The 24,325-nt window shown below is 39.6% G+C and overlaps 5 protein-coding genes across 8 annotated transcripts; 3 read left to right on the top strand and 2 right to left on the bottom strand.

Annotated features, from left to right (window-relative positions):
- Nucleotides 1-22: 22 nt before the first annotated feature.
- Nucleotides 23-3,076, top strand: LOC103450450 (uncharacterized). Of its 3 annotated transcripts, none has more exons than XM_008389799.4 (10): nt 23-649; nt 764-922; nt 1,036-1,116; nt 1,465-1,560; nt 1,751-1,843; nt 1,925-2,068; nt 2,207-2,314; nt 2,435-2,486; nt 2,585-2,650; nt 2,723-3,076. In XM_008389799.4, the coding sequence occupies exons 1-9, from the start codon at nt 293-295 to the stop codon at nt 2,614-2,616; spliced, it is 1,122 nt and encodes a 373-aa protein (XP_008388021.1). In that variant the 5' UTR covers nt 23-292; the 3' UTR covers nt 2,617-2,650; nt 2,723-3,076. The 3 variants fall into 3 exon arrangements, 2 of the variants coding, with proteins under 2 accessions (XP_008388021.1, XP_070669495.1); XR_011575913.1 differs by having other exon boundaries at nt 68-649; nt 2,440-2,486; XM_070813394.1 differs by having other exon boundaries at nt 68-649; nt 2,440-2,486; nt 2,585-2,739.
- On the bottom strand, nt 3,042-5,431 carry LOC103450451 (BEL1-like homeodomain protein 11). The gene is made up of 5 exons (XM_070813393.1): nt 4,191-5,431; nt 3,632-4,011; nt 3,491-3,551; nt 3,219-3,401; nt 3,042-3,129 (listed from the first exon to the last, which is right to left on the bottom strand). The coding sequence occupies exons 1-4, from the start codon at nt 4,911-4,913 to the stop codon at nt 3,246-3,248; spliced, it is 1,320 nt and encodes a 439-aa protein (XP_070669494.1). The 5' UTR covers nt 4,914-5,431; the 3' UTR covers nt 3,042-3,129; nt 3,219-3,245.
- A 2,010-nt stretch (nt 5,432-7,441) lies between these two features.
- Nucleotides 7,442-11,122, bottom strand: LOC103450452 (BEL1-like homeodomain protein 3). 2 transcript variants are annotated; one of them, XM_008389802.4, is made up of 5 exons: nt 10,472-11,122; nt 9,168-10,165; nt 8,686-9,062; nt 8,522-8,582; nt 7,442-8,247 (listed from the first exon to the last, which is right to left on the bottom strand). In XM_008389802.4, exons 2-5 carry the CDS (start codon nt 10,020-10,022, stop codon nt 7,783-7,785), a joined length of 1,758 nt encoding a protein of 585 aa, XP_008388024.1. In that variant the 5' UTR covers nt 10,023-10,165; nt 10,472-11,122; the 3' UTR covers nt 7,442-7,782. The 2 variants fall into 2 exon arrangements, with proteins under 2 accessions (XP_008388024.1, XP_008388026.1); XM_008389804.4 differs by having other exon boundaries at nt 9,168-10,158; nt 10,472-10,888.
- Nucleotides 11,123-15,086: 3,964 nt separating this feature from the next.
- Nucleotides 15,087-16,145, top strand: LOC139192311 (uncharacterized). The gene is made up of 2 exons (XM_070814224.1): nt 15,087-15,605; nt 15,810-16,145. Exons 1-2 carry the CDS (start codon nt 15,087-15,089, stop codon nt 16,143-16,145), a joined length of 855 nt encoding a protein of 284 aa, XP_070670325.1.
- A 4,269-nt stretch (nt 16,146-20,414) lies between these two features.
- On the top strand, nt 20,415-23,108 carry LOC103450430 (probable ubiquitin-conjugating enzyme E2 18). Its single transcript, XM_008389774.4, has 6 exons — nt 20,415-20,730; nt 20,817-20,920; nt 21,022-21,124; nt 21,374-21,437; nt 22,746-22,834; nt 22,930-23,108. The coding sequence occupies exons 1-6, from the start codon at nt 20,701-20,703 to the stop codon at nt 23,023-23,025; spliced, it is 486 nt and encodes a 161-aa protein (XP_008387996.1). The 5' UTR covers nt 20,415-20,700; the 3' UTR covers nt 23,026-23,108.
- Nucleotides 23,109-24,325: the final 1,217 nt, after the last annotated feature.

Below are 24,325 nucleotides of genomic sequence, written 5' to 3'. Positions count from 1 at the left end.
ACTTTTTTGGTCTGTTAAGTTTATGATGAAATTTCTTTTCGGGTGGTAAACTGTAATTCTAGCAAAAGTTTATGTGGCCAATTGAAAAGTTTTTAATCTCCCTTTCCAAACAGAGACGACGTCGTAACGTCGTGCACAGGCCTGCCTCAGATTGTACTGCAAGGGTTTAGCCCGCCGGAAAACCCACCCAAAAGCCCGCACCACTTTCGCTCGTTCTCCTCTCCCTGCGAGGCTGAAGACCTCCGCATTTCCGCCGTTTTCTTCCAGAGGCCCCGTCGTGCAACGCCGTGTGATGAACTGCTTGTCGCAGGTCTCCTCTTACGCAGCGGCCATTTTCCGAACGACAGGTCGTGCCGTCGGAACGAGCTCTCTCTGCGGACCTTCTTCCTGGAAGAAAAGACTCGACCTTTGCGCCGGGATTAAGCCGATCAGCATAGAATCAGCGGTAACGACATTTCGTATTCAGCCGTACTCGTCGGCTCGAAGCAGCGGCGGAAGTAAAACGACGCCGTCCCGGTCTCGGCGGAGGAAGGCCGATTCCGAACCGGTTATGGAACCGGAAAAGGAGGGATTCTATGTGGTACGGAAAGGAGATGTCGTCGGCGTTTATCGTAGTTTCAGTGATTGTCAGGCTCAGCTGGGTTCTTCGGTAAAATTTAATTTAATTTCCCTTTTTTTTTTTTGCTTAATTCGTTAAATGTGATTGCATTGAGTTTAAAACATAATCAAGAGCGTTAATTTGATGTTTTTTGGATTTAATTAGATATGTGATCCTCCTGTTAGTGTTTACAAAGGGGACTCAATGCCTAAGAGCACTCAACAATATCTTGCATCCCGTGGACTTAGGAATGCCCTTTACACTATAAGAGCTGCAGATTTGAAAGATGATCTTTTTGGCAAGCTTGTGCTTTGCCCACTTGGAGTAAGATTTAAAGCTTTTCGCTTTTTCGTCTAGTTAAATTTTGTATCTTGTTCTTTCTAGTTGTACAGTTGTGCACTTTCGGGATTATGATTTTATGTTGTGTTACAATTTAGGATCCAACTTCTTCCGAAGGCGGAACATCCGTTATGGATGAATCGAAAAAGAGACGTCTAATGTCTGGAACAGAAAATGTGGTAAGTTTTGGGATCACAACAATCTTTGAACAATAAAGAACTATGGTTATCTTTGAGGTTCTGTTATTGGAGTTTCTTTGTATCTTGCAAGTTTTCGTCTTAAAATTTATCGTGTTTATTTATATCTGTGATAAGGATAGGAATTTTAATAGTTTCGTGCACATTTTTCTGCTATGTATATGTTGTGTCTCTATTATATATGTATATATTGTTTACAACACTACCATCCCTATTCAATTGTTAAGCGAACTGTTGTAGGTTGATTATAGTCTTTGCCCCGGAGGTTCTGTTTTAGATGAACTTTGTTTTGCCTGTTTTTAGTTTACACCTTTGTTCAATGCTTTGTAGGAAGAATATGGCTCAACTTCCATATCAGATGATCCGTCTGGAAAGCTTGCCAAGATAGATGAGTCTGCTGTGGCTGAATTACCCCCTTTGGACCGTGTAAGTTGCCCTTGTCTTTATTTTCATTATTTCACATTATGAAGCAGATGCAGCAATATGGCAGAAGACGAGGGCTGAATTTATTTACTTTCTAGTTAATGAATAACCTTGACCACTGTGGAGTTCTCAGTTAACCATTTTTCTTATATTTCTGTGTGTTAATTGTGATAATGCTTTTTTGAATCGGTAGGGTGCTTGTATTCTTCATTTTGATGGTGCATCAAAGGGAAACCCTGGAATAGCTGGTGCAGGAGCTGTGCTGCGAGCAGATGATGGAACGTTGGTATACGTTTTACCTTGAGGATTATCTTTTCTTATAATTATTTGTCTTCTGAAGACTCTAACCATGCTTTTCCTCCTGTAGATCTGTAAAATACGTGAAGGTCTGGGTGTTGTGACCAATAATGTTGCCGAGTACCGAGCTGTTATTTTAGGGTTAAAATGTGCTCTTAAAAAAGGTTTTACAAGGATTACTGTCCAAGGCGACTCCAAACTCGTGTGTATGCAGGTTGGTTAGTATTGTGATTACTTCTCCTGCTTAAGGTGGTTTACGTTATCTCTGGTTGTTTGATACTTCAGCAGTTTTGCGGTTTTCCTTTTCCTTTTATTCCTTGTTCTGTGTTAACTGAGAAAGATAACTGGACAGGTTCAGGGTTTATGGAAGGTGAAAAACCAGAACTTGTCTGACTTTTACGAAGAGGTGAAGAGACTGAAGGATAAATTTCTCTCCTTCAAAATCAGCCATGTCCTAAGGGTGAGCCAAGACGACTCCATTTGCCTTTTGTGATACATGATACTTTTGTGGGTTTGTATAATAATACCACGTCAGCAGGCGGCTTATGAAGTTCTAACATGTTTATGTATACCTTCAAAGGAAAGAAACTCTGAGGCAGATGCTCAAGCAAACTTGGCAATCACTCTTGCTGGTGAGACTTCAAATCTGTTTTTTCATTTATGCTTTCAGTGGATTCTGCGTATTTTCAATTGAGCTAATTGTTTTATGTCGCCGTGTTTGCTTTTGCAGATGGTCAGGTCCAGGAGGAGTGCGGGAAGTAGTTTATACGATAGTCTACTGCTGGTTATGTTTTGGGTTTGTATCAAAACATAAAAGATATCACGAAAAATATTGTACTCTTTGGATTAAAGTTCAACCTTGATGCAGGTGACCTATTTTTCGAAGATTAGACCCTGATGAGACGAGGGTGTTCAGGCTTCCAGCTCTGCGTAACAATTTACAATGTAAAGCATGATATCGGCCTCAAAACTGAAGCTTCTGTTTACATGCAATTTTGGAGACGGATTACTTCTGAAATTCAAGCCTCGGATCAAATAACACGCAATACAAAGATTCAGTTTGACAAACCACAGCCGAGAGAGGAGGTGCGAGCAGAATATGAAAATTTCTTACTAGCATTGATATTGAATTGTTTTGTTTTGCCTGGATTTTCTTTCCGGGTTTCTGTATTTCTCGACGCTATGAGTTTCGGAATCAAAGGTGAATTTTCGAATATCAAAATCTCTGCTTTCACCATTACAAAGAGAAATTATAAGACCTGATTTCCAGTTACCCTGACAAAACCAAAATCAACAGTTGCATATACTTGAGAAATTGAAAATCATTCAACTTCAGTCATTAAACTTCAACTGGTAATTTTTACCATCAAACATATCAGATTTCTACCCCATTAATTCCCTGTCTGATCCGTGTTGCCTTCGCCGGTCAGGGAACCGCCGGCTAAAGAGTTTGAGTCCTCTGAAGACTCCCCAAACTCTTCATTGTACATCTCTTCAATCATAGGTTTCCACAGCCGGACACGCGCGTTTATGAACCAATTCGAGACCTGAAACAGAGACAACATTGATCATCACAAAATCCGACCAAAGTTTCATATGAAGCTTATTAGGACATAATCAAGTTGTTGGAACCTACTTGGTTCTTGGACAGCCCTGTTTGTGATGCCAACAGCAGCTTTTCGTTGTCATTGGGGTAACTGCACGATCAAAACCAAGTTAATTACAACTAATTCGGATTAATTCCAATGAAGGGTTGATTAGTTTTTGGATTGCTTACGGGTGGAGGAAGTGTTCGAAAAGCCAATTGCGAAGAATCGCAACAGAGGTCTCTGGCAATCCACGAATCGGTCTGAAAGCTTGGCGCTGGCTCTGAAAAATGCCGAGCTGTTGAAGGGACATTCTCTTGTGCCTGCACTCTCTGTCAAACAAGTTCAGTTGTGATAACCCGCTGCTGATTTTCGGAACATCTTGCAGCAGCTTTCGCTTCTCGGCGTAGATATGAGAAACTATGCCATCTCTCAAGCTGCAAAAATGCCTGGACATGGCCTTGAGAGCCAGAGCTGTGTAGGACTTGGCTGCTCCTTCCCCTACCACCATCTCAAATGATGACATCACTTGTTCCATTTGATGGTAGTACTTCTCACATCTGTCCTCAACCTTAAAAACATCAAACAAATTAATTCTCTGAGCAAAAATGATCCATGAGATCAAAAACCTAAACCGTAAGGCAGTGTGTCCGACCTCTTACACCTAAGGTCAAAACCCCCATTCCCGTAAATTACACTAGTTTGGAATATCGTCTTGTCAAAAACTTAAACTAAGCATCAAGATTGTACCTGTTCCAACAATGTGATAAGGTTTGCAAGCCTAGCCTGCATTTCGTGTTTGTCGGCATTCATGAGCCCACCATTGCAAGAAAGCTCTGCTCTCAGTTCAGAGGAGAGCCCCATACCGCCTCGCCGCCCTTCTCCATACAATTTCCCCACATGTTTCTCATTGCTAATGTCAACCAATTGTCCGCCAACATTAACAATCTCTTCCAAGAGGGACTGAGCTGGTTTAAGATATTTCGAATTCGCAATGACAGCAGCTAGAGATTCTGCTCCATAAGAAGTGGAGCAAGATCGATTCAGCGCACTTGAATGCAAAGCAAGCATGCCTCCCATGAAGCAGTACTCGTCGCCTACGTGCTCAACTCCCCGGTTGCAAGCCTCCCCGGATTCCTCCCCAGTGTCGAAGTTGTGGTGCCGGTACTGGCCTGAAGGAACAAGCATATGGGAACCGAGGGAGAGCGAAAGCCGCTGCGCTTGGTTCTCCATTGCTGCGCCGGTAGGAGCTTGAACAAGTCCTACTGATTGGGACATTCTTTCGCCAAGGGAGTGAATGCTGGGGAGAACTCCGAGAGCTTGTGGAAATGTGGTGCTAGTTTGAAATGAAGGCGGATAAGCGTCAAGGTGCTGGCTTTCGAGATGATGGTTGTGAGCAGAAATGGAGTCTGAGATTATGAACTGGTGGAAAATGCTTGAGGAGGGATTTGGAGGTGAGTCTTGTGACACCATTGCAAACCAGAAGTTGAAAGCTCAAAACTTTCAAAGGGGAGAAAACCCAATTGAAAGTTTTAATTCATGATCAAAAAAGAGGGGGGGAGAGAGAGAGAGAGAGATGTGCTTGTCAAGGAAGAAAGCAATGCAAGTATAGATTGATCAGCCCAGAAATAAATAGTACTTGGCTCATAAGGTAGAAGGCCATCTCAAAATCTTTGGTGAATTTGTTGTTATAAAAAGGCTTAAAAGAAAAGCACTTTTGACAAAAGGAAGAAAACTCCAATTTGGTGAATGTAAATCTGAGAAATTGAGCTGTGAGAGCAGAGAAATTATGACCCTTTGAAAATTTAATTCATGATCAACACAGAAGAGAGACAGAAAGCAAAACAAATAGCAAGAACCAATCTGTGATTTGGGTTTCAAGGCATAACTTTAATGAAGAAATGACTCTCTCTCTCTCTCTCTCTCTCTCTCTCTCTCTCTCTCTCTCTCTCTCTCTCTCTCTCTCTCTCTCCTCTGCGTGTCTGTGTGTGTGTGTCAAGAGAGAACAGGCCTAATCAAAATATAAGCAGAAGCAGCAGCAGCAGCAGCAGAAAGCTAGAAACATAGACGTGTGCTAGATCCTTAAAGAAGGCAGGTTAATTGGGCAAGTAAAAACAGAGAAAATGACAAGAGAAAAGACGATGGTCCCAATTTCCCTGACTTACAAAAAACCAACTACCAAAAAGCATCAAAGCCTCTAGCTTTAGTGTCTGCACTCACATTTCCTTGGGAGCCTCAAATCTACTCTCCTTCATTTCTCTCTCTAAACAGTGTATGCTGTGTCTTTTTCTCTCTCCTCACTTTCTCTCCCTTGTTGTGAAAGTCAGAAGGACAAGAGCTGCTCTCAGCTAGCTTAGCATGTTAAATTGTTCCGTTCATATACAGTGCTGCTGGGATGGGTTTGCTGTGGAGGACTGTAATAAAAGGAAGGAGAGGAGAGGAGGAGAGAAAAAGTGGGGTGTCTTTTGCACACTCCCAGTTCTAGGATTGTCAGCTTCTGAGCCTCTAAACACATGGAATATCTACTTTTTCCTGTTAAGCGTCGTATTCATGCTTCATACACAATACACATTTCATAGAGGGAGAGATGTTGAAATGACACTGATTTCACAATCTTTCAAATCAATGAATAATAAAGATGGGTTCTTTTGCTTATACTAAGCGGAATTCTAGATGTCATTGCAGCCATAACAAAGCTAATTACAAAGTCTTATTCGAGTTAGTAGGATTTTTGTTGTAAATAAGTTTCTCATTGTGTTAAGAAGAGCAAAACTTATATAGAATTGACTAACTAAAACAGAACTCTTATTGAACATAATAATAAACTTGTGGTGAGAGGAGTCAAAATGCATCGACTCTCATCGTTTTTGATAGATTATCTTCATATGAAGTGATTTGAATGCTCCTATAGAGAGATTAGTAAAGCTTACGTAAAACTGACTAGTAAAAATAACTTTCTTATCTAATCTAATCGACATGGAATCAAATGAAACTAAAATACAGATAAGTTAACATGAATGCATGTGCTACACAAGGTTTTTTTTTAGAGCGAGAAAGAGGAGGGGGGGAGGGGCGTGAGTTAAGGCATTATTAATTGAGGGTGAGGTAGGGTTTGGTGTGCTGCTGAGACTAATTCTAGTTTTTCTGAGTGTGCGTTACTATTTTTGGGGGTCTGATCGGATGCTTTAGTAATGATTGCCATATTTGTTCCTTTGGCCTCCTCCACTTGTCACTCTCTTAATTCTTTCCAACTTTGTTCTTTATAAAAGTAATAGGACCCCCCCTCCCCGTAAACTCTCGGGCCCACCACCCTATAGATTAAAGGTGTCTCTGCCCTATCTGCAAAACCTGTACACCCCTCCCTTTCCCTCCCAGTAAATTTCAAATGCCAACAGTCTTCCGCCAGAAAAAATTGTTCCCGTGATCATATTTCTTTGGGATATCCACCCTCCAATCCGATCTCCTCCAAATCCATCAGAAAAATCGATGCTTGGATATGTATGCTTCTGCATAGTCCCATGAGACAGACTAACATGCAATCGTGTGTATATCTCGTTGTATTTGTTTCTCTCTTGACATAGATTAACAAAAGACACAAAAATTAAAGACACTCGATTTTACAAAATTTTGTAAAAGAAGGAGACTGGCATGTAATTGCATAAATCTTCTTATATCTTACTCTCTTTTGATTTATTATGTATTGAGAGAGACAGATACTAAGAATACACAACGGATTTCACGGCCCTCGTTAAGAAGACATTCTTGTGTACAACCGAACATGTGCAACATTCCTCTTGGGGATAAACATGGGTGATATAAAACTACAAAGAGTTGCAATTTTGATTTGTAGTTGCACAGACACGTGATTCAATGCTCGGTACACCATATTTTCATTTCATAAAAAGGTACATCTTTCTCCCGATAAGTCACGCGAGAATAGAGACAAATACTTTGGGTAATACACTCGATTTCATGTAAATTTCCAAATGATGCAAACCAAATTTGTAAACAAAAATCAGGCAATTCTTGTATCAGACTTATTTCCAAATGAGATTATACATTTTGATGTCACACATACAGTTTCCAAGTTCCTTAATTCAATGAATGCACAAGGTATTCCTTCACCTTTTATCTTTACAAAACTAGTTTACAAATATGCCCAAGGCTTCTTCTTCTTCCACCAAGCTCTGTTATATTACACGTTGGTACCAGTGTCATCCACACATCTACATCTACACCCGCTTGCAGAGCAGCAAAACAAGCATTCTGTTTCTCGATGATCATTGCCTGAGGCCGCTTACCGCCCAATATTTGGAGGCGATAATCCTCTCGGACTACAAAATCAAGTAACGGGTGGGAATTGCCAAACCTGTATTAAATGTTGCTGCTCCGGATCCTCATAGTGACAATCCAAAGAAGTTACCGCATCGTTAACTCTTACATGGGATCCGGTAGACGGAGGAAATCCATCGTGTTCTTCGCAATGCCGTAACTCCAACGCAAGTGACACATCGCTGCCAACTGTGAAATGATCCAACCTTGGCATGTCACATGTGGAATGGTGACCCGACTTCGAGTCATGCAATTTCCCTGGTTCAATACTATCAGCAGTTGCGGATATCAGGCTTTCGTGCAACTCCTCTTTCCTGTCCTCAGATGCTGAGAAATCAACTCTTGCTTCTTCCTTGAGTGCATTTTCAGGTGAAGATTTCGAATCCATGTCCAGATCACCGAATTCTTCTTTGTATATATCCTCAATCATGGGTTTCCAAAGGCGTACCCTTGCATTGATAAACCAGTTGGCAACCTGATAACGTACAATGTTAGTTATGACACTACGCAAACAAAACAAGGGTGTGATGAAATATTTCAAGGTAAGCTGCGATATTCAAGTGATACGAAGAAATTACAACATTGAGTCCAACATTTTGATGGCATTGAAAAGGAAAGAGCAAGGATTAAAGTTCACATTTTCAACCGACTGATATTTGAATCCCAATTCAAAACCATGCACGTTTAAGAAACCATAACGGAAAGAATAAATGGTGATCCCATAGGAAGAAAGCTAGAAGTCATCTTACCTGGTTTCTGGTTAATCCAGTCTGCCTTGCAAGCATAATCTTTTCTGAATCCTTCGGGTAACTGGAGGGACACCAAAAACCACAAAAGAATCAGTGACCAAAGTTCTTAAGAGATTGGCATGTATCATTTTCAATTACGGCGAAAAAGGTGCTCAAGTACATACGGAAGAAGGAAATGTTCAAACAGCCAAGCACGAAGGATTGTAACAGAGCTTTCCGGGAGTCCTCTCTGAGGCCTCCAAGCATGCTGCAATCCACCAAGCTGCTGAAATGCCCTCTGCTGTCTGAGCTGTTGGTCCACATAGCGGAGGCGGGGTATTACTGATCCTTGACCATCAGATGAATTATCTTGCTCTCCCAACCTTTTCCGCGTCACTTGAATTTGGCCCTTGATTGCATCACGCAAACTGCGAAAGTGACATGAAATTGCATGGAGAGCAAGGGCAGTGTATGGTCCAGCAGCCCCGTTCCCAGCCACCTTGTCAAAATATGACACCACGGCTTGCATTTGATGGTAATATTGTTTGTATCTTTGATCTACCTGCAATACGGCATATCAATTAATGACCTTGCAAAATCAGTAACATAAACAGGATTTAAAGACCCAATATGAAACAAAAAATTCTTACGAATTGTGGTTATTTACCTCATTCAACATGGACAAAAGTTTAGTCTTCTTGTTCTGCATATCCTGCCGTTCTGATGGTGATAACTCGATAGAAGAGACAGCGCTTGATTCGCTAGGATCTGATGATCTCCGTAAATGTTGATCACTCCCATCAGTCTCTTTGGAACCGCCTAATCCACTCCGCTTAAAGCTCTGGTTCTTGTTCAATCGAGACTGCTTCAGAGCCTTTCGGACATTTACCACTTCATCAAGCAACTGTTGTGCTGCCTTGAGGTACTTGGAGCTTAACATAGTGTTTGCTGAACCTAATGATTCATACAAGTATGCTTCAGAGCGCATTTCTTTGGATTCAGATGAACACAAAGGATTGTAGAAAGCCTGTGTCTTGACAGCCTCATGGCCACCTCCATATAACCCCGATGCCAAACTTTCGAAGTTTCTAAACTCCTCGCTTTGATTATACTCGTCGCCCTTCCCTAGCACCGGAGCATTGCTCAAAACCGAAGAGAGACTTGTATTCGGATACTGGTACTGAAACGACGGCAGAGATACCGTTTGCGGAATTTGGGTGGAAAGGCTGAGAGACAATCCATGATCCTGAATACCATGTTTCCCAATCAAGGAATTGCCGCCAATGTCACAATCCCTGACTTGATCACTCGTTGGCGGAATAAACATCATTTCATTCCTAACCCCCTCAGAGTCAGCATACTTCTGAGGGGGCAAATTGCCGCCAGACAAGACCTCGGAGTAGGATCCGGCGGCATAGGAAGCCTGATTCAGATACATCATCATGTTTCCGGGCGGTTCGGGGTCCCCTTGATAAGGGTTCAGTAAGTTCTGGTTACCCAAATTCTGGAAATAGGTAGCCATAGCTCAATAGCCTAGTATCTTCTTCCTCTGTCTCCAAATCTTTGAGTAAAATTCGGGGATCCAATCCAAATTACCGATATTTCTCACAAATTAAATGATAACCAATCGAATTGGCGATACCCATTTAATCAAATTACTGAATCCTACCAAAAAAAAAAAAATCATCAAATTTACCAAACGTAAAAACCCAGCAAAATTACCAAAAGCAAAAACCCAATTCAGAAGATATGCAGACAGAGTTATCAAACTAGAAGACAAGAAAAATCTACTAACCCAAATTTCAAATAATCCAAGGTGAACTAAACCAGTGGAGATTAGTGCTAATAATCCAATATTAATACTGATTTCATAACCAAAATACTAACATAATCAGCATAATTAATCAAAAATGGAAAACAAAGAAAAGGGTAAGAACTGAAGCAGCAGGGGAAGTGAAAAATCGAAATTACCTGAACGAAAAAAAAATGGAGAAACTTTGAAGGATTGGAGCTGAAGGAGCGGAAGAAAAAGAAGAAGAAGAAGAAGAAAAAGAAAACTGTAGCTATCTTCTTCCGCTCTCCAGAATCGGAGACAGACACGAATCCCGAGAGAGAAAAATGAGAATTCCCGAACAAGAACAACCTCCTTATGATTGGAACAACGGCACCTACTTCGACCCAGTTTAAATATATTTTATTAATGCCCAATTAAATATCAACACCAACTCGAACGAATTTAAGAATTCAAATACTCTGTTTTTTTTATATTACGACAGAAAAACCATTAATTTTAACCGCTACTACATTCCTTCTTGAACTAGAGAGAGAGAGAGAGAGAGAGAGAGAGAGAGAGAGAGAAAGAGAGCGTTCGCAAGTGTTCTCGTTGATTAAATTAATAATCAAGGTGTTTTTTCATGACACAACACATAATTTGTAAATGTGAAATTTAACAAATTTGTAACAGCATTGTTATTTTAAATGGAAATGTTGGTTTTGGCCATATGTATACGGTAGCACAAGAAAAAAAAAACAGAGGAAGAAAGTTCTTGAAGAAGACAGAGTAGAGAGAGAGAGAGAGAGAGAGAGAGAGAGAGAGTTGGGGAGTGGAATGTGGGTGGTGGTGACGGGTGAGGGGTGGCGGGTGGTGGTGGTTTGCTTAAGAGGGTTCAATCAAACGTCGTTACGCTAATGCCTAACTGGTAACCACCGTTTGGTAAATTGCAAGTATAGGACTTTTTCTTCTTTTTTTTTTTGGGTGAAATTTTCACCTGAGTATATATATTTTTATTTTACATTAATCACCTAAACTTAGGTTGTGTGACAATCGTAGTGTAGCCGATGTCGGAAACTTGACGAAACAAATACATAATTGAGATTTAAATATCATTACGAGAATGAGAAGAGTTTGAAACTGTTACATAAATTTAGGGAGGTGAAGTTTCAAACTCATAACGCGTGAGTTAACAATGAGATGGTTACACTAGTAACTGTACAAAGATGTTTTTTTTTAATAATAAAACATCACACATGTTGTGCATACAGGTGGTTAAATGCAAGTAACAAACAATTTCAATGTGAGTAGTGAGTCGATGATGTAATGATCCAACTCAAGGCTTGGTTGTGGCCCTTTTTTATCTTTCAACTCCAACCAATGTGACTTTTTACGTTTACGTCTTTTTTTGACATGTGGGAGGTTTGCTTCACACTCTTCACGTATCAATCTGTCCCTGACTCAACACTTACCCCTACCTAACATTAAAATCAAACTTTTTAGCCCCCTAAAATTCATGTATTAGAGAAAGTGTAGGGACAAGATTTTAACTTTTTGAGTTTGTGAACTCCTTGAAGATAGCCTTAATAATTCTCATACCTTTACACGCATGATAAATGTCGTGGATGTTTTTTGAAAAAGGGCCATCTTGAACGTGATATGATCATTATTTGATAAAAATATGAACATCAGAGGAAGGTGCCAAATTGTCAAGGGGCATGAAGTACAAGTGGTTGATTGTGAATATATTTTAGAGTTTGTTGATGTACAAAATTAATAAGAATTTTGGTACAACTGAAAGTGTTAAGTTTGTGACATTCGCTAGATTGCTCTGGTCACTAGTATGAATAAGTATGTAAATGGATAGAGACATGGAAGCAAACACAAGATGTATGTGGTTCACCCAGATTGGCTACATCCACGGAGTAGAGGAGTTCTCATTAATTGTGAAGGGTTTACACAAATACATAGGTTCAAGCTCTCCTTTAGTGAGTACTAGTGAATGATTTAGTAGAAATGACATTTGGAAATATTGTGGGATAATGATCTCCTTTTATTGAAGAGAGTTTCTAGTTTTGTTTTAACATTGACACGTGTCGTGTTGTGATTGGCTTCTAATGTCGACACGTGTCGCGCTATGATTGGCCTCCTGGTTTGAGGGAAACTCTTCTGGATTCTTGGCGGTATACCGTTGACCGGTGCTCAGTAGTTTTAGGATTGATTAAGTATGGTACAAACAAACTTGATGTGATTTGCATGAAATAGAAAATATAGGGGCGGTATTATGCAATATTTCCGCATTCATGTTTTTAAATTCGGAAAATAAAAGGTTGTAGGTGGAAAACGTGGAAGTGGCCAACTCACGTGTGTAGTTTACTCGAACCCCTGTAGCCTCGTAGTCAGTAGCTTGGTTGTCTTGTCGGAGGGCCACACGGTGCGTTTTGGAATACGCTAACGAGTAACGACGGCATTACGGTCCGTTAACTCTGAATTGTGGTCCCGCCATTCGCGCGTATGAAATTACACTTTTAGCTCTTACTTGTTTTGGTAACTATTTATGATTTTTGTAAACCTGAAAAAGCTTAAATTAGATGTTAATATCCGTCAATAACTTTCCTTTTTTGGTATGAAGATCCATCATCATTTAACAAATGCCATAATTAACAAAATTTTGGGACCTTTTTCTTCTTCTTTTTTTAAAGAAATTTTGGGCCTTATATTTAAGAGATGAGAAATCAATTTGAATTGAGTTGAGCAATTAAGTCGTTTATAAATGCCTTCTAAGATTTAAATAAACTTTAATAAAAAAGTTTGAATAAATTCAACTCTAGGAAAGATATATGATCACCAACCAATAACGGATTTAATTAGACAACAATTGGTTCTGAAAACATACATAAAGCAAAAAAAAAAAATCGTCTTAAAAGGGTTTTTGGAGAGCACATAGCGGTTTGGTATGAGACCTATCATTGCTCGACATATATTGCATGGCTCGACATACTTAACGAAATGCATTGCTAACATAACTTGGTTGAAATTCAATATTTCTATTAAATTTTTTTTTTTTGACCTTGACACTAGAATCCCATGATGTATAATTTATAGATTTGCCAATATGACACACCAATAAAAACTTGGCGTGTAATGTATACAACAATAACATCATTCTATTACTCAATTACAATCGAAAATAAAAAAAATCACAAATTCACAGGTTTGTGTTAAAACCATTTAAATTGCCAATTTCCTCAATTACCACACAGTTTGCACCAGATATATAATCCAACTATATTACTCCACCAAATCTACCTAATTATATAATTTAGATAAGAGAGAGGATCCTCATCGGATCATTTTTGTGAGGATTCCGATGATCATCCAATCACATCTTTTCATCGTACATCGTGCGGTCAGTTTTTGTCAGGTACTGTTTATATTCAAATTTAAATAAAAAAATTTACAATGATTTCTGACCACACGATGAACCAATGTGATTAGAGGATCCCTAAAATCCTCACAAAAAGAATCTGACGGGAATCTTCTGGTTTAAATAATGACTCAATTGTTAAGATCCCAACGTTGCAAAACGAGTCATAATATTTGTTAAAACAACAAACTTGTTGTAAATAGTATAATATGTATGCCCACATGCATACAGTGAACATGTCATATGTTTAACAGTGTTTTTGTTTGTTTCCATGGTGATGCTCTATAAATAGAGCTTTACGAATGTTCAACAAAGCAGAGAGAAAAGGAAGAGAAAAATATCTAATAGTAATAATATACATTACTTCCTCTGCAATAGCTTGTGTTAGTATAATACTCTGCAACTGCTTCGTTCCTGTCCCGAATAAAGGTTATCTCTCTATAACTTTTACATTTTATAACACGTTATCAGCACGAGTCTCTAAGTATAACCATGTCTCATTTACATTCACTAAACAATAAAGGAAATCATTATCTCATTTCTCTCCGCCGAACGAAAAAAAAAAAATGTTTCCTCTAAGGTTTTTCCTGTTCATCTTCTTCATCTGCCTCAACTGCGCGGTATATCCTCGCGACGAACTATTTGCTCCATGCCTGCTCGTAGTTCTCCAACTAGCGGTTACATACATCTTTGATTACTTGTTTGGTTTGGATATTGATTACTAACATAGTATTTATATTGATTTTACAGCAATCCAAGATGGTGCGGTACAATCGCCCATCTTGAACTGCAAATTTCATCTTACTGCGATCCAAGATGGTGCGGTATCATCGCCTATCTTGGACTGCAGATCTACTTTTACTGCAAATTTCAGGTGGAGCGGTATAATCGCCCTCCTTGCTCTCCAAATTTAAATTTACCTGTTATTTAATTTCATTGCAATTTTAGGTGGTGCGGTATAATCGCCCTCCTTGCTCTCCAAATTTAAATTTACCTGTTATTTAATTTCATTGCAATTTTAGGTGGTGCGGTATAATCGCCCTCCTTGCTTTCCAAATTTAAATTTACCTGTTGTTTAATTTCATTGCAATTTTAGGTGGTGCGGTATAATCGCCCACCCTGCTCTGCGTATTTCAATTTTCTTGCTACTTGAGTGGTGCGGACTAATCGCCCATTCCATGTTACATTCTTTCAATGAGAATGGTGCGGTATAATCGCCCTTCTCATTCACCCTGAAAATCTCGAGCCAGAAGTTTCGAGTGCTTATCATTTTGGCCTGAAGATCAAAATGAAAAATTTGTAAGAGCCAGAAGTTCTAACATCACATTCCTCTAGGAATACATATTACTGCAAGTTCTTACACATCTCATTTTCTTTCAGAAAAGAAAATGACGAACTTGGCTAAGCTTGAATATGCTGCCCTAGACATTACCGGGAAGAATTACCTTACTTGGGTACTTGATACCAAGATCTATCTGGAAGCAGGGAATCTTGGAGATACCATCAGGGAAGAAAGCAGCTCATCTTCTCAAAATTGGGCGAAGGCTATGATCTTTATTCGCCGCCATCTTGATGAGGCACTAAAGAGTGAGTACTTAACGGTTGAAGATCCGTTAGCTCTCTGGGAGGCCTTGCGAAGCAGATACAATCACCAGACAACGATGATTCTTCCAAAAGCTCGCTATGAGTGGTCTCACCTGAGAATTCAGGATTTCAAATCAGTAGCGGAGTACAATTCTGCGTTGTTCAAGATTACCTCTCAGATGAAGCTCTGTGGGGATACCATTACTGATGAAATATTGCTGGAAAAGACTTACAGCACATTTCATGCCAATAACGTGCTTATGCAGCAGCAGTATAGAGCGCGAGGCTACACTGAATACAACCAGCTGATATCTGTGCTCCTGGTAGCTGAACAGAACAATGAGCTCCTGATGAAAAACCATAATTCCCGACCTACTGGATCTGCACCATTCCCATAAGTAAATGCTACTTCCCTCGAAGTGAACGCCACATCCTCTGGTGGTAATTATCATAAACAAGGACGTGGCCACAAACGAGGTCGATGGAATAGGAAAGGCAAGAACCATAGTGGTCAGTTTCACAACCAGGTTCAGAGGCATAATTCTGGCCCGAGCTTCAAAAATGTGAATCGTCACAAAGGCAAAGCTAACATAACCAATGCTCCCAGGAACTCTGAAGGAGCCTGCCATAGGTGTGGTGGCAATGGGCATTGGGTGCGAACTTGTCGTACCCCAAAACATCTGGTGGAGTTGTATCAAGCCTCCCTCAAGAAGAAGGGTGTCGAGACCAATTTTCTCGACCAGGCTAAACCAATGGATATACCTGATCCAGTGTTTGATTTATCAGGGCAATTTGACGCAACTCACTTAGATGTTTCAGACTTCATTATGGAAAGGGGGAATGAAGTATATCGGTCCGACTAAATCGTTTATGTTTGATGTACTTTTATTATGCTGAACTTGTTGTCTAAAACTAGTTTTTCAAATTCAATAAAAATGGCATGTAAATTTCCTGTTATAAATTGTTTGTTAACTGTGATTCCATTTACTCAGAAAGCATGGATAAAAACTGTGGTTATTCTCAGAACATGAGAAATAGCGGAGATATTTGTTTGGCAGACAGTGCAACCACACATACAATACTTCGTGATCGAAAGTATTTCTCAAGCTTAATGCTTACAAAAATAGGGGTAACAACAATATCAGGACCTTCAGATGTGATTGAAGGCTCAGGGAAAGCCCAGATTATGTTACCAAATGGAACAATATTGTCCATACAAAATGCATTGTATGCTACTCGATCTACTCGAAATTTGTTGAGTTTCAAAAACATACGTCTAAATGGATACCACATTGAAACGAAAAGTGCAAAAAATGTGGAGTATCTATGCATTACCTCCAATGATACCCAGAAGCGTATATTGGAGAAGTTGCGTGGTTTTTCGAGTGGATTATATTATACATACATAAGGACAGTTGAATCACATACTATCATGAACCAGAAGTTCATTGATTCAAAGGTTTACATGCTTTGGCATGACCGTCTGGGTCATCCAGGATCCACCATGATGCGTATGATCATTACCAACTCTAATAGACATCCATTATTGAGCAGAGACATTGCTATCTCAAATGATAACCCTTGCAAGGCTTGTTCTCAAGAGAAGTTGGTAATTAGACCATCACAACTAAAGGTTGATGCTGAATCCCCATCATTTATACAAAGAATTCAAGGGGATATCTGTGGACCTATTCAACCATCTTGTGGACCATTTCGATATTTTATGGTTTTGGTTGATGCATCCACCAGATGGTCACATGTTTGTCTCTTGTCTACTCGGAATGTAGCTTTTGCGAGACTTCTTGCTCAGATAACTAAGTTACGAGCACAATTCCCAGATTATCCCATTAAATCAATCCGACTTGATAACGCTGGTGAATTTACGTCTCAAACCTTTGATGATTACTGCATGACATTGGGCATTGATGTTGAACACCCTGTTCCTCATGTCCATACTCAAAATGGTTTAGCAGAAGCATTGATCAAGCGGCTTCAGTTAATAGCCCGCACTATGCTTATGAAAACCAAATTGCCAGTTTTTGCATGGGGACATGTCATTCTACATGCTGCATCATTAGTTCGATTGAGACCTATAGCCAACCACCAATACTCCTCAATACAACTCGTGTTTGGACATCAGCCAAACATTTCACATTTACGAGTTTTTGGTTGTGCTGTTTATGTGCCTATTGCACCCCCGCAACGCACTAAAATGGGACCTCAGCGTAGACTGAGAATTTATGTGGGTTTTGATTCACCATCTATTATTAGATATTTGGAACCCTTGACAGGTGATATGTTTACAGCTCGTTTTGCTGATTGTCATTTTGATGAGACAGTCTTCCCATCGTTAGGGGGAGAAAAGACCGTTCCAGAATAACGGAAAGAGCTGACATGGGTTGTTCCCACCTTGCCTCATTTTGATCCTCGAACCCTTCAATGTGAAAATGAAGTGAAAATGATCGTTCATCTTCAAAGCATTGCCAATCAAATGCCAGATGCATTTAATGACACTATGAAAGTGACAAAATCGCATATACCAGCTGCAAATGCACCTGCCAGAATTGATGTCCCTGTTGGACAAAATAAAGTGGCAGCGAATGATTCATCTGGTGCACGCCTGAAGCGTGGTAGACCACCAGGTTCAAAAGATTCAACCCCTCGGAAGAGAAAGACGAGGGCACAACTGAATCCAAATGAAATCATTCAGAAAGAGAGAGTAAATGACAAATCCACAATTCATGACTCTGGACTTCCAGAATAAGAAAATGGCCCTGAAGAGACAGAAGTACATGAAAGCAAAGAAATCTTCATAAATTATGCATGTACTAATGAATTGTGGGATCGGAATGAAATAATCATTGACGATATGTTTGCATTCGCAGTAGCCACTGAAATCATATTAAGTGATGATATTGAGCCCCGCTCTGTTGATGAATGCAAACAGAGACAAGATTGGCCTAAGTGGAAAGATGCAATCCAGGCAGAATTAAATTCCTTGGAAAGGCGAAGTGTTCTTGGACCAGTAGTCCAAACCCCAACTGATGTAAACCCCGTAGGTTACAAATGGGTATTTACAAGGAAACGCAATGAGAAAAACGAGATTGCTAGATACAAAGCACGACTCGTTGCACAAGGCTTTTCACAAAGACCTGGAATTGATTATGAGGAGACATACTCTCCTGTAATTGACACAATTACGTTCCGTTACTTAATAAGTTTGGTGATTTCAGAAAAACTTGACATGCGACTTATGGATGTCATCACCGCGTATCTATATGGAGAATTAGATACTGACATATATATAAAAGTCCCAGAAGGACTTAAGTTGCCTGAAGCAACAAACAAACCATGAGGTATGTTCTCAATCAAATTAAGGCGATCACTATATGGGCTGAAACAATCTGGGCGAATGTGGTATAATCGTCTCAGTGAGTATTTGATTAAAGAAGGATATATCAACAATGTCATCTGCCCTTGTGTGTTCATTAAGAAATCCAACTCTGGATTTGCTATAGTGGCAGTATATGTTGATGATGTGAACTTAGTTGGGACTCCTGAAGAGCTCCATAAAACTGCTGAATATCTGAAAAGCGAATTTGAAATGAAAGACATTGGGAAAACCAAATATTGTCTAGGCCTGCAGATCGAGCATTGTGTTAGTGGAATTTTGGTCCATCAATCAGCTTACATTGAAAAAATACTGAAGCGATTTGGCATGGACAAGGCTTATCCACTTAGCACCCCAATGGTCGTTCGTTCTTTAGACATTAAGAAAGATCCATTCCGTCCAAAGGAAGATGATGAACTGGTCCTTGGTCCAGAAGTACCATATTTGAGCGTAATAGGTGCTTTATTGTATTTAGCACAATGTACTAGACCAGATATAGCTTTTTCAGTTAACTTGTTAGCCAGGTACAGCTCTGCTCCAACAATTCGTCATTGGAAGGGAGTAAAAAATGTTCTACGATACCTTCGTGGGACAACATATATGGGTCTCTTCTACTCAGACAAGCCCACAAATGAACAAATCCTTGTTGGATACGCAGATGCTGGTTTTCTCTCCGATCCGCATAAAGCCCGCTCACAAAATGGATATGTGTTCACTAATGGAGATACTGCAATTTCATGGCGATCAACGAAGCAAACGCTAGTTGCAACATCTTCCAATCATTCGGAAATAATTGCTCTACATGAAGCAAGTCGTGAATGTTCTTGGTTAAGATCAATGATCCATCACATCCGGAATTCATGTGGTCTACCTTCAAAGACAGACACTCCAACTGTCATCCATGAAGATAATGCAGCCTGTGTCGCCCAGATGAAGGAATGATTTATCAAAGTGCATATTTCAGAAGCTGGTGCAGGGAATCGGATTACGTCGGCTTACAAATTTGAAGAATGCAGAATCAGGGGGAGATCCAATTCAGGGGGAGCATCCATGATACATGCATGTTGTACTCTTTTTCCTTCGCTTAGGATTTTTCCCACTGGGTTTTTCCTATCAAGGTTTTAACGAGGCAACATAAGCATGCTCAACACCATCCGGATAAAGTTGTACTCTTTTTCCTTCGCTATGTTTTTTTTCCCACAGGGTTTTTCCAAGCAAGGTTTTAATGAGGCAACTGATGTTGATATGTGGGCATCCAAGGGAGAGTGTTGTAAATAGTATAATATGTATGCCCACATGCATACAGTGAACATGTCATATGTTTAACAGTGTTTTTGTTTGTTTCCATGGTGATGCTCTATAAATAGAGCTTTACGAATGTTCAACAAAGCAGAGAGAAAAGGAAGAGAAAAATATCTAATAGTAATAATATACATTACTTCCTCTGCAATAGCTTGTGTTGGTATAATACTCTGCAACTGCTTCGTTCCTGTCCCGAATAAAGGTTATCTCTCTATAACTTTTACATTTTATAACAAAACTAATTAAACTACTAATTATAAATTTATAAGATTAATTAGACGACCCCCGTGTTCAATTTGGTGTGACTTTTTTCTAAATTGACATTATTATTTTTTTGGTGGGAGAATAATTTTTTGCTTGTGGAAATTAAAAATAAAAAACGACGGCAACGACCTGCACCAATACTAAAAAAAAAGGAGCGAACGAACACGCGGATTCCGTGATCAAATATTATCAACGTGGCAAAACCGGAAACCTCCAAAAGCTTCTAGTGCAGCAGTGGGTCCCCCGGAGATATTTCTGATGAGATTGCCGACTACTATCACGCGCGTGGATACCTTTTTGCTAAAATGTATATTTTTTATTGTCTAGAAAATTAAAATAATTTCTGGAATTTTCAGAGAAAATTGAGAGTAAAAGATAGCCGAGGAAGGAGGGTAGGAAGGAGCACTCGAATCCGCCGTCGCTGCCGTCCGCCTCTTTCTCTCTCACTTGCTTAGGAAGCGATGACGAGCTCCTCCGCCACTTCACGCAAGGTTTACTTCTCTCTGTATATACAATTTTAAATTGTTTGTACTTTTTTTTTTTTTATCGTTTTTAATGGAATTTTTTGGGTGCGTAGGCCTTAAGCAAGATCGCCTGCAATCGGCTGCAGAAAGAGCTGGTGGAGTGGCAGGTGAATCCTCCGGCAGGTTTCAAGCACAAAGTCACCGATAATCTTCAGAGGTTCCATTCCAATTTCTTTATATTTAATTTAGTGTTAATGTCTCTTTTGTTTGCGATTAATTTTGTGATAAATGTTAATTTCTTTGAATTTTGGTGTGAAGATGGGTCATCGAAGTCACCGGAGCGCCGGGAACTCTATACGCTAACGAAATTTATCAGCTCCAAGTCGATTTCCCCGAGCATTATCCCATGGAAGCACCACAGGTCCATAAGATTCTGAATTTAACTTTTGGTTTTCTCTTGATTCTGTTTGGTTGCCGAGAAATTTGTTTCGAAACTGAAGAATTGATTATTGGGTTCAAACCATTTAAGTAAGCATACCTACTGTTTGGTTCTAGAGTTGTAGTTGTTAGGGTTTCGAAAACTTGACGAAAACAGAACGATAAGTAATTTAGTAGCCGATAATGCTCGATTAATATTTGAAGTTTTCGCTTAAATTACTGATGTATTCAGGTGATTTTTGTCCCTCCGGCTCCTCTGCATCCTCACATTTACAGCAATGGCCATATCTGTTTAGGTACCGATCTCGTCTTTTAACTTTGTATTAGTATTTTCCGCGATCTTTAGTTTTCAGTAATTGGGTTAGTATGGAACTAATGTCTTGGTGTGAATTCCTGCTTTCTTGATATGGAAGATCAAAAATTAGATGGCTATTATATTATTCGAGTCATTGCTTTGACCTTATGCGATCGTTAGTTTCATTCTATCAAAATGATGACTAGTTGTTAAGTTGATCAACTGTTACATCGCAATATTTGCTTGCAAGTTAGGCAACCTTGTAATAAGTTTAAATGGATTCTATTGAATTTGCCGACCATTCGAGTTTGACCTTGCCTTGGAGAATATCCTTCTGTTTGCAACTAAGCTTGAGGAAAACGTTACCTAATGTTTAGATCTTAGCACTAGCAATTTAGAATGTTTCATTTTATCGTTCTGTGGTAGAAATCTAATGTCTCATGTCAAGCAAGTACAACCCTCCGGTGCTTACTGTCGCGAGTACGCATGATCGCATGACATGCCTAGTTGGATTTTGTGATAATCTGAATTGGCTTGATATGAAGATTGACAAGAAAATAAACTAGAAATTAGTGTGGTGCCCAGCATACGATCAGGTTTAGTTGTGAACTCTGAAAATCAGGCAGATAGCTTTTATTATTAAATCACATCGAGTATTATAGCCATATAGTGAATTTAAAAAGAAAGGACCAGGGATACCTAAGAAACTTTGACAATAGCTCTTAGTTGAAGATCAAATTTAAGTTCCAGAGGCATGGCTGCATGAGTTACACCCAAGCTCACAGTTTTGTGAGGCTTTGGTCATTGGATAGAATCTTCTAGGTGCTGGGAGTCATTCGGTATCCCTTGCGTTTGCATCTATACTTGTTATTGCTCTTTTGAGCTTTTTAAAGTTGCAAACTTTCGTCTTTCAAGCACAAGATATCTTTTTCTTTGTTGCCAGAAATGATAAGATAACAAAAAAGGGGAAACTATCATCTCCTTTTTGTTATCCTTGATTCCCTATGGATTGTTTGATTCCCTATGGATTGTGTGCCTAAGGTAGCCCGAGCTGTTTGATCACGTTATGTTTAATTTATTGTTGTCGTTTACATATTCTCGCTTTGGGAGCAGCCTCTCCATAAATGGGGGTAAGGCTAGCCGACATTCACCTCTCCCAGACCCTGCGTAAAGCGGGAGCCTTGTGCACTGGGTACGACCTTTTTTGTTTACATATTCTCGCTTCTGCAATGTAGTAGATAGCTGTCATGTACCTGATAATGAGCAACAGCTAATTGATTTTCCAGTTAACGGTTGTTTTCATTTGCAGATATTCTATATGATTCATGGTCCCCAGCCATGACGGTTAGTTCCATCTGTATCAGCATTCTCTCCATGTTATCGAGTTCCACGGTGAAGGTATGGTTCAATTTTTAGCTTTAGATTATTCCACTTCACCCTACGTGACTTCGTTATAACACGACCCTCATTTGTGCAATTTACCATTTGTGCAGCAACGCCCAGCGGATAACGATCGATACGTGAAGAACTGCAGGAACGGCAGATCTCCCAAGGAGACGACATGGTGGTTCCATGATGACAAGGTTTAATGTAATGACCTAACGAATATTAATTATGTATAAAGATTGATTTGGAATCAACTATTTAATCAATGTTAACGGACATGCCCCCACACCCCGCAACATATTTGGTTGCCATTGCTTGGAAGTTGGAATGCATGTGTCGAGTCGAGTGAGGTGGGATGCGAATCAGGTTGCGTAGCTGCAACAACTGTGAATACGGTCAGATATCATGTCTGCATCCTTGCTTTTACAAACAGTAAGCTCGTTGGTTGATCGACGAGACTTGTGTCGTTTCGGTTAGAAGCGCTTTTGGCTATTCTGAAAATAGTCTCGAGTTAAACTGTTTTTTCATACAACTGATAGCGGGGTGGGGGCAATTGCATCTAGTGGTGGTAAATCAACTAATAACGGTTATTAATGGACACTCGTTAAAGACTCGTTTAATTTTATATCATTATAGATGTGAGATTGGTAATGGTGATGATAGTGTAAGGTGAGATCAAACTAAATAGATCTCAATGAGTACTCATTAAAAGCCTAATGGATTGATTTGCCCCCTCTAATTGCACCGATGTAACTATTTTTGGATACAACTGATATCGGGGGTGGGGATATTGCACCCCTATTGATCAACAAATGAGCTACAAGTTCCTTGCCACTTAGATAGCCTTGCACGTTTTCGACTTGCTACTCAGTTGCTCTATCAATTAGAACAAGAAATTTCAACGGAAAGGATAGTTTATCAACTAATAACGAACGTCTTCACCCCTATCCCTATGCGTTTCTCGAAGTAGCTTCTTTGTCAACTTATCGGTTCTAAAAAGTAGATTAAATTTACGAATTAAATCATGTGTTGAAGTGGAAAATTTCGAAAGTGACGTAGCGAAAAGTGTAGGTGAAGTGGAAAAATATGAATAATTTAAATCGTTATTTAAGCTAATAAAGAGAGTGTGCAGTAGTGGGAATAACCCATATTACACAAATAATCCGAGTATAGATGACAGTACAACATAAGTAGAACAATCAAACCTAGATAAGGTAATTATTACACAACAAGAAACAAACTCCTACGTTTACTTGGGTGAATCTCATAATCGCCAGTGATCGCTCATTCGCCACAAAAGATTCAGCTAAATCCTAGAAGGGCGAAAAACAGAAAGTGTGAGTGGGCAAAAATAAAGGTTTAGATTTAAATTTATTCATATTTTTCACATCACCACACTTTTATGGCTTTGTCATCTTCCGGCGTCGATCAGGAAAGATCGATTCAAAGTCCAGATAGACATTCTGGATCGGAGTGTGTCATGTTTCACTAATAAGAAATAAG

Source organism: Malus domestica, chromosome 15 (genome assembly GCF_042453785.1).
Source record: "Malus domestica chromosome 15, GDT2T_hap1".
In the NCBI taxonomy this organism is placed as follows: Eukaryota; Viridiplantae; Streptophyta; class Magnoliopsida; order Rosales; family Rosaceae; genus Malus; species Malus domestica.
The sequence above is the reverse complement of the archived record's forward strand: the minus strand, read 5'-3'. Positions and strand labels throughout refer to the sequence as shown.

Coding starts and splice junctions, on each gene's coding strand:
- LOC139192311 (XM_070814224.1), top strand. CDS start 15,087: ATGACGAACTTGGCTAAGCTTGAATATGCTGCCCTAGACATTACCGGG. Junction 15,606..15,809: donor AGCTGATATCTGTGCTCCTG/GTAGCTGAACAG, acceptor TTTCACAACCAG/GTTCAGAGGCATAATTCTGG.
- LOC103450452 (XM_008389802.4), bottom strand. CDS start 10,022: ATGGCTACCTATTTCCAGAATTTGGGTAACCAGAACTTACTGAACCCT. Junction 9,063..9,167: donor TTTTGTCCATGTTGAATGAG/GTAAATAACCAC, acceptor GCCGTATTGCAG/GTAGATCAAAGATACAAACA. Junction 8,248..8,521: donor CTGGATTAACCAGAAACCAG/GTAAGATGACTT, acceptor GTACGTTATCAG/GTTGCCAACTGGTTTATCAA.
- LOC103450451 (XM_070813393.1), bottom strand. CDS start 4,913: ATGGTGTCACAAGACTCACCTCCAAATCCCTCCTCAAGCATTTTCCAC. Junction 3,552..3,631: donor TTCGAACACTTCCTCCACCC/GTAAGCAATCCA, acceptor TTGATCGTGCAG/TTACCCCAATGACAACGAAA. Junction 3,402..3,490: donor CAGGGCTGTCCAAGAACCAA/GTAGGTTCCAAC, acceptor TCTCTGTTTCAG/GTCTCGAATTGGTTCATAAA.
- LOC103450430 (XM_008389774.4), top strand. CDS start 20,701: ATGACGAGCTCCTCCGCCACTTCACGCAAG. Junction 21,438..22,745: donor CAATGGCCATATCTGTTTAG/GTACCGATCTCG, acceptor TTTCATTTGCAG/ATATTCTATATGATTCATGG. Junction 22,835..22,929: donor TATCGAGTTCCACGGTGAAG/GTATGGTTCAAT, acceptor CCATTTGTGCAG/CAACGCCCAGCGGATAACGA.
- LOC103450450 (XM_008389799.4), top strand. CDS start 293: ATGAACTGCTTGTCGCAGGTCTCCTCTTACGCAGCGGCCATTTTCCGA. Junction 923..1,035: donor TTGTGCTTTGCCCACTTGGA/GTAAGATTTAAA, acceptor GTTACAATTTAG/GATCCAACTTCTTCCGAAGG. Junction 2,069..2,206: donor CCAAACTCGTGTGTATGCAG/GTTGGTTAGTAT, acceptor ATAACTGGACAG/GTTCAGGGTTTATGGAAGGT.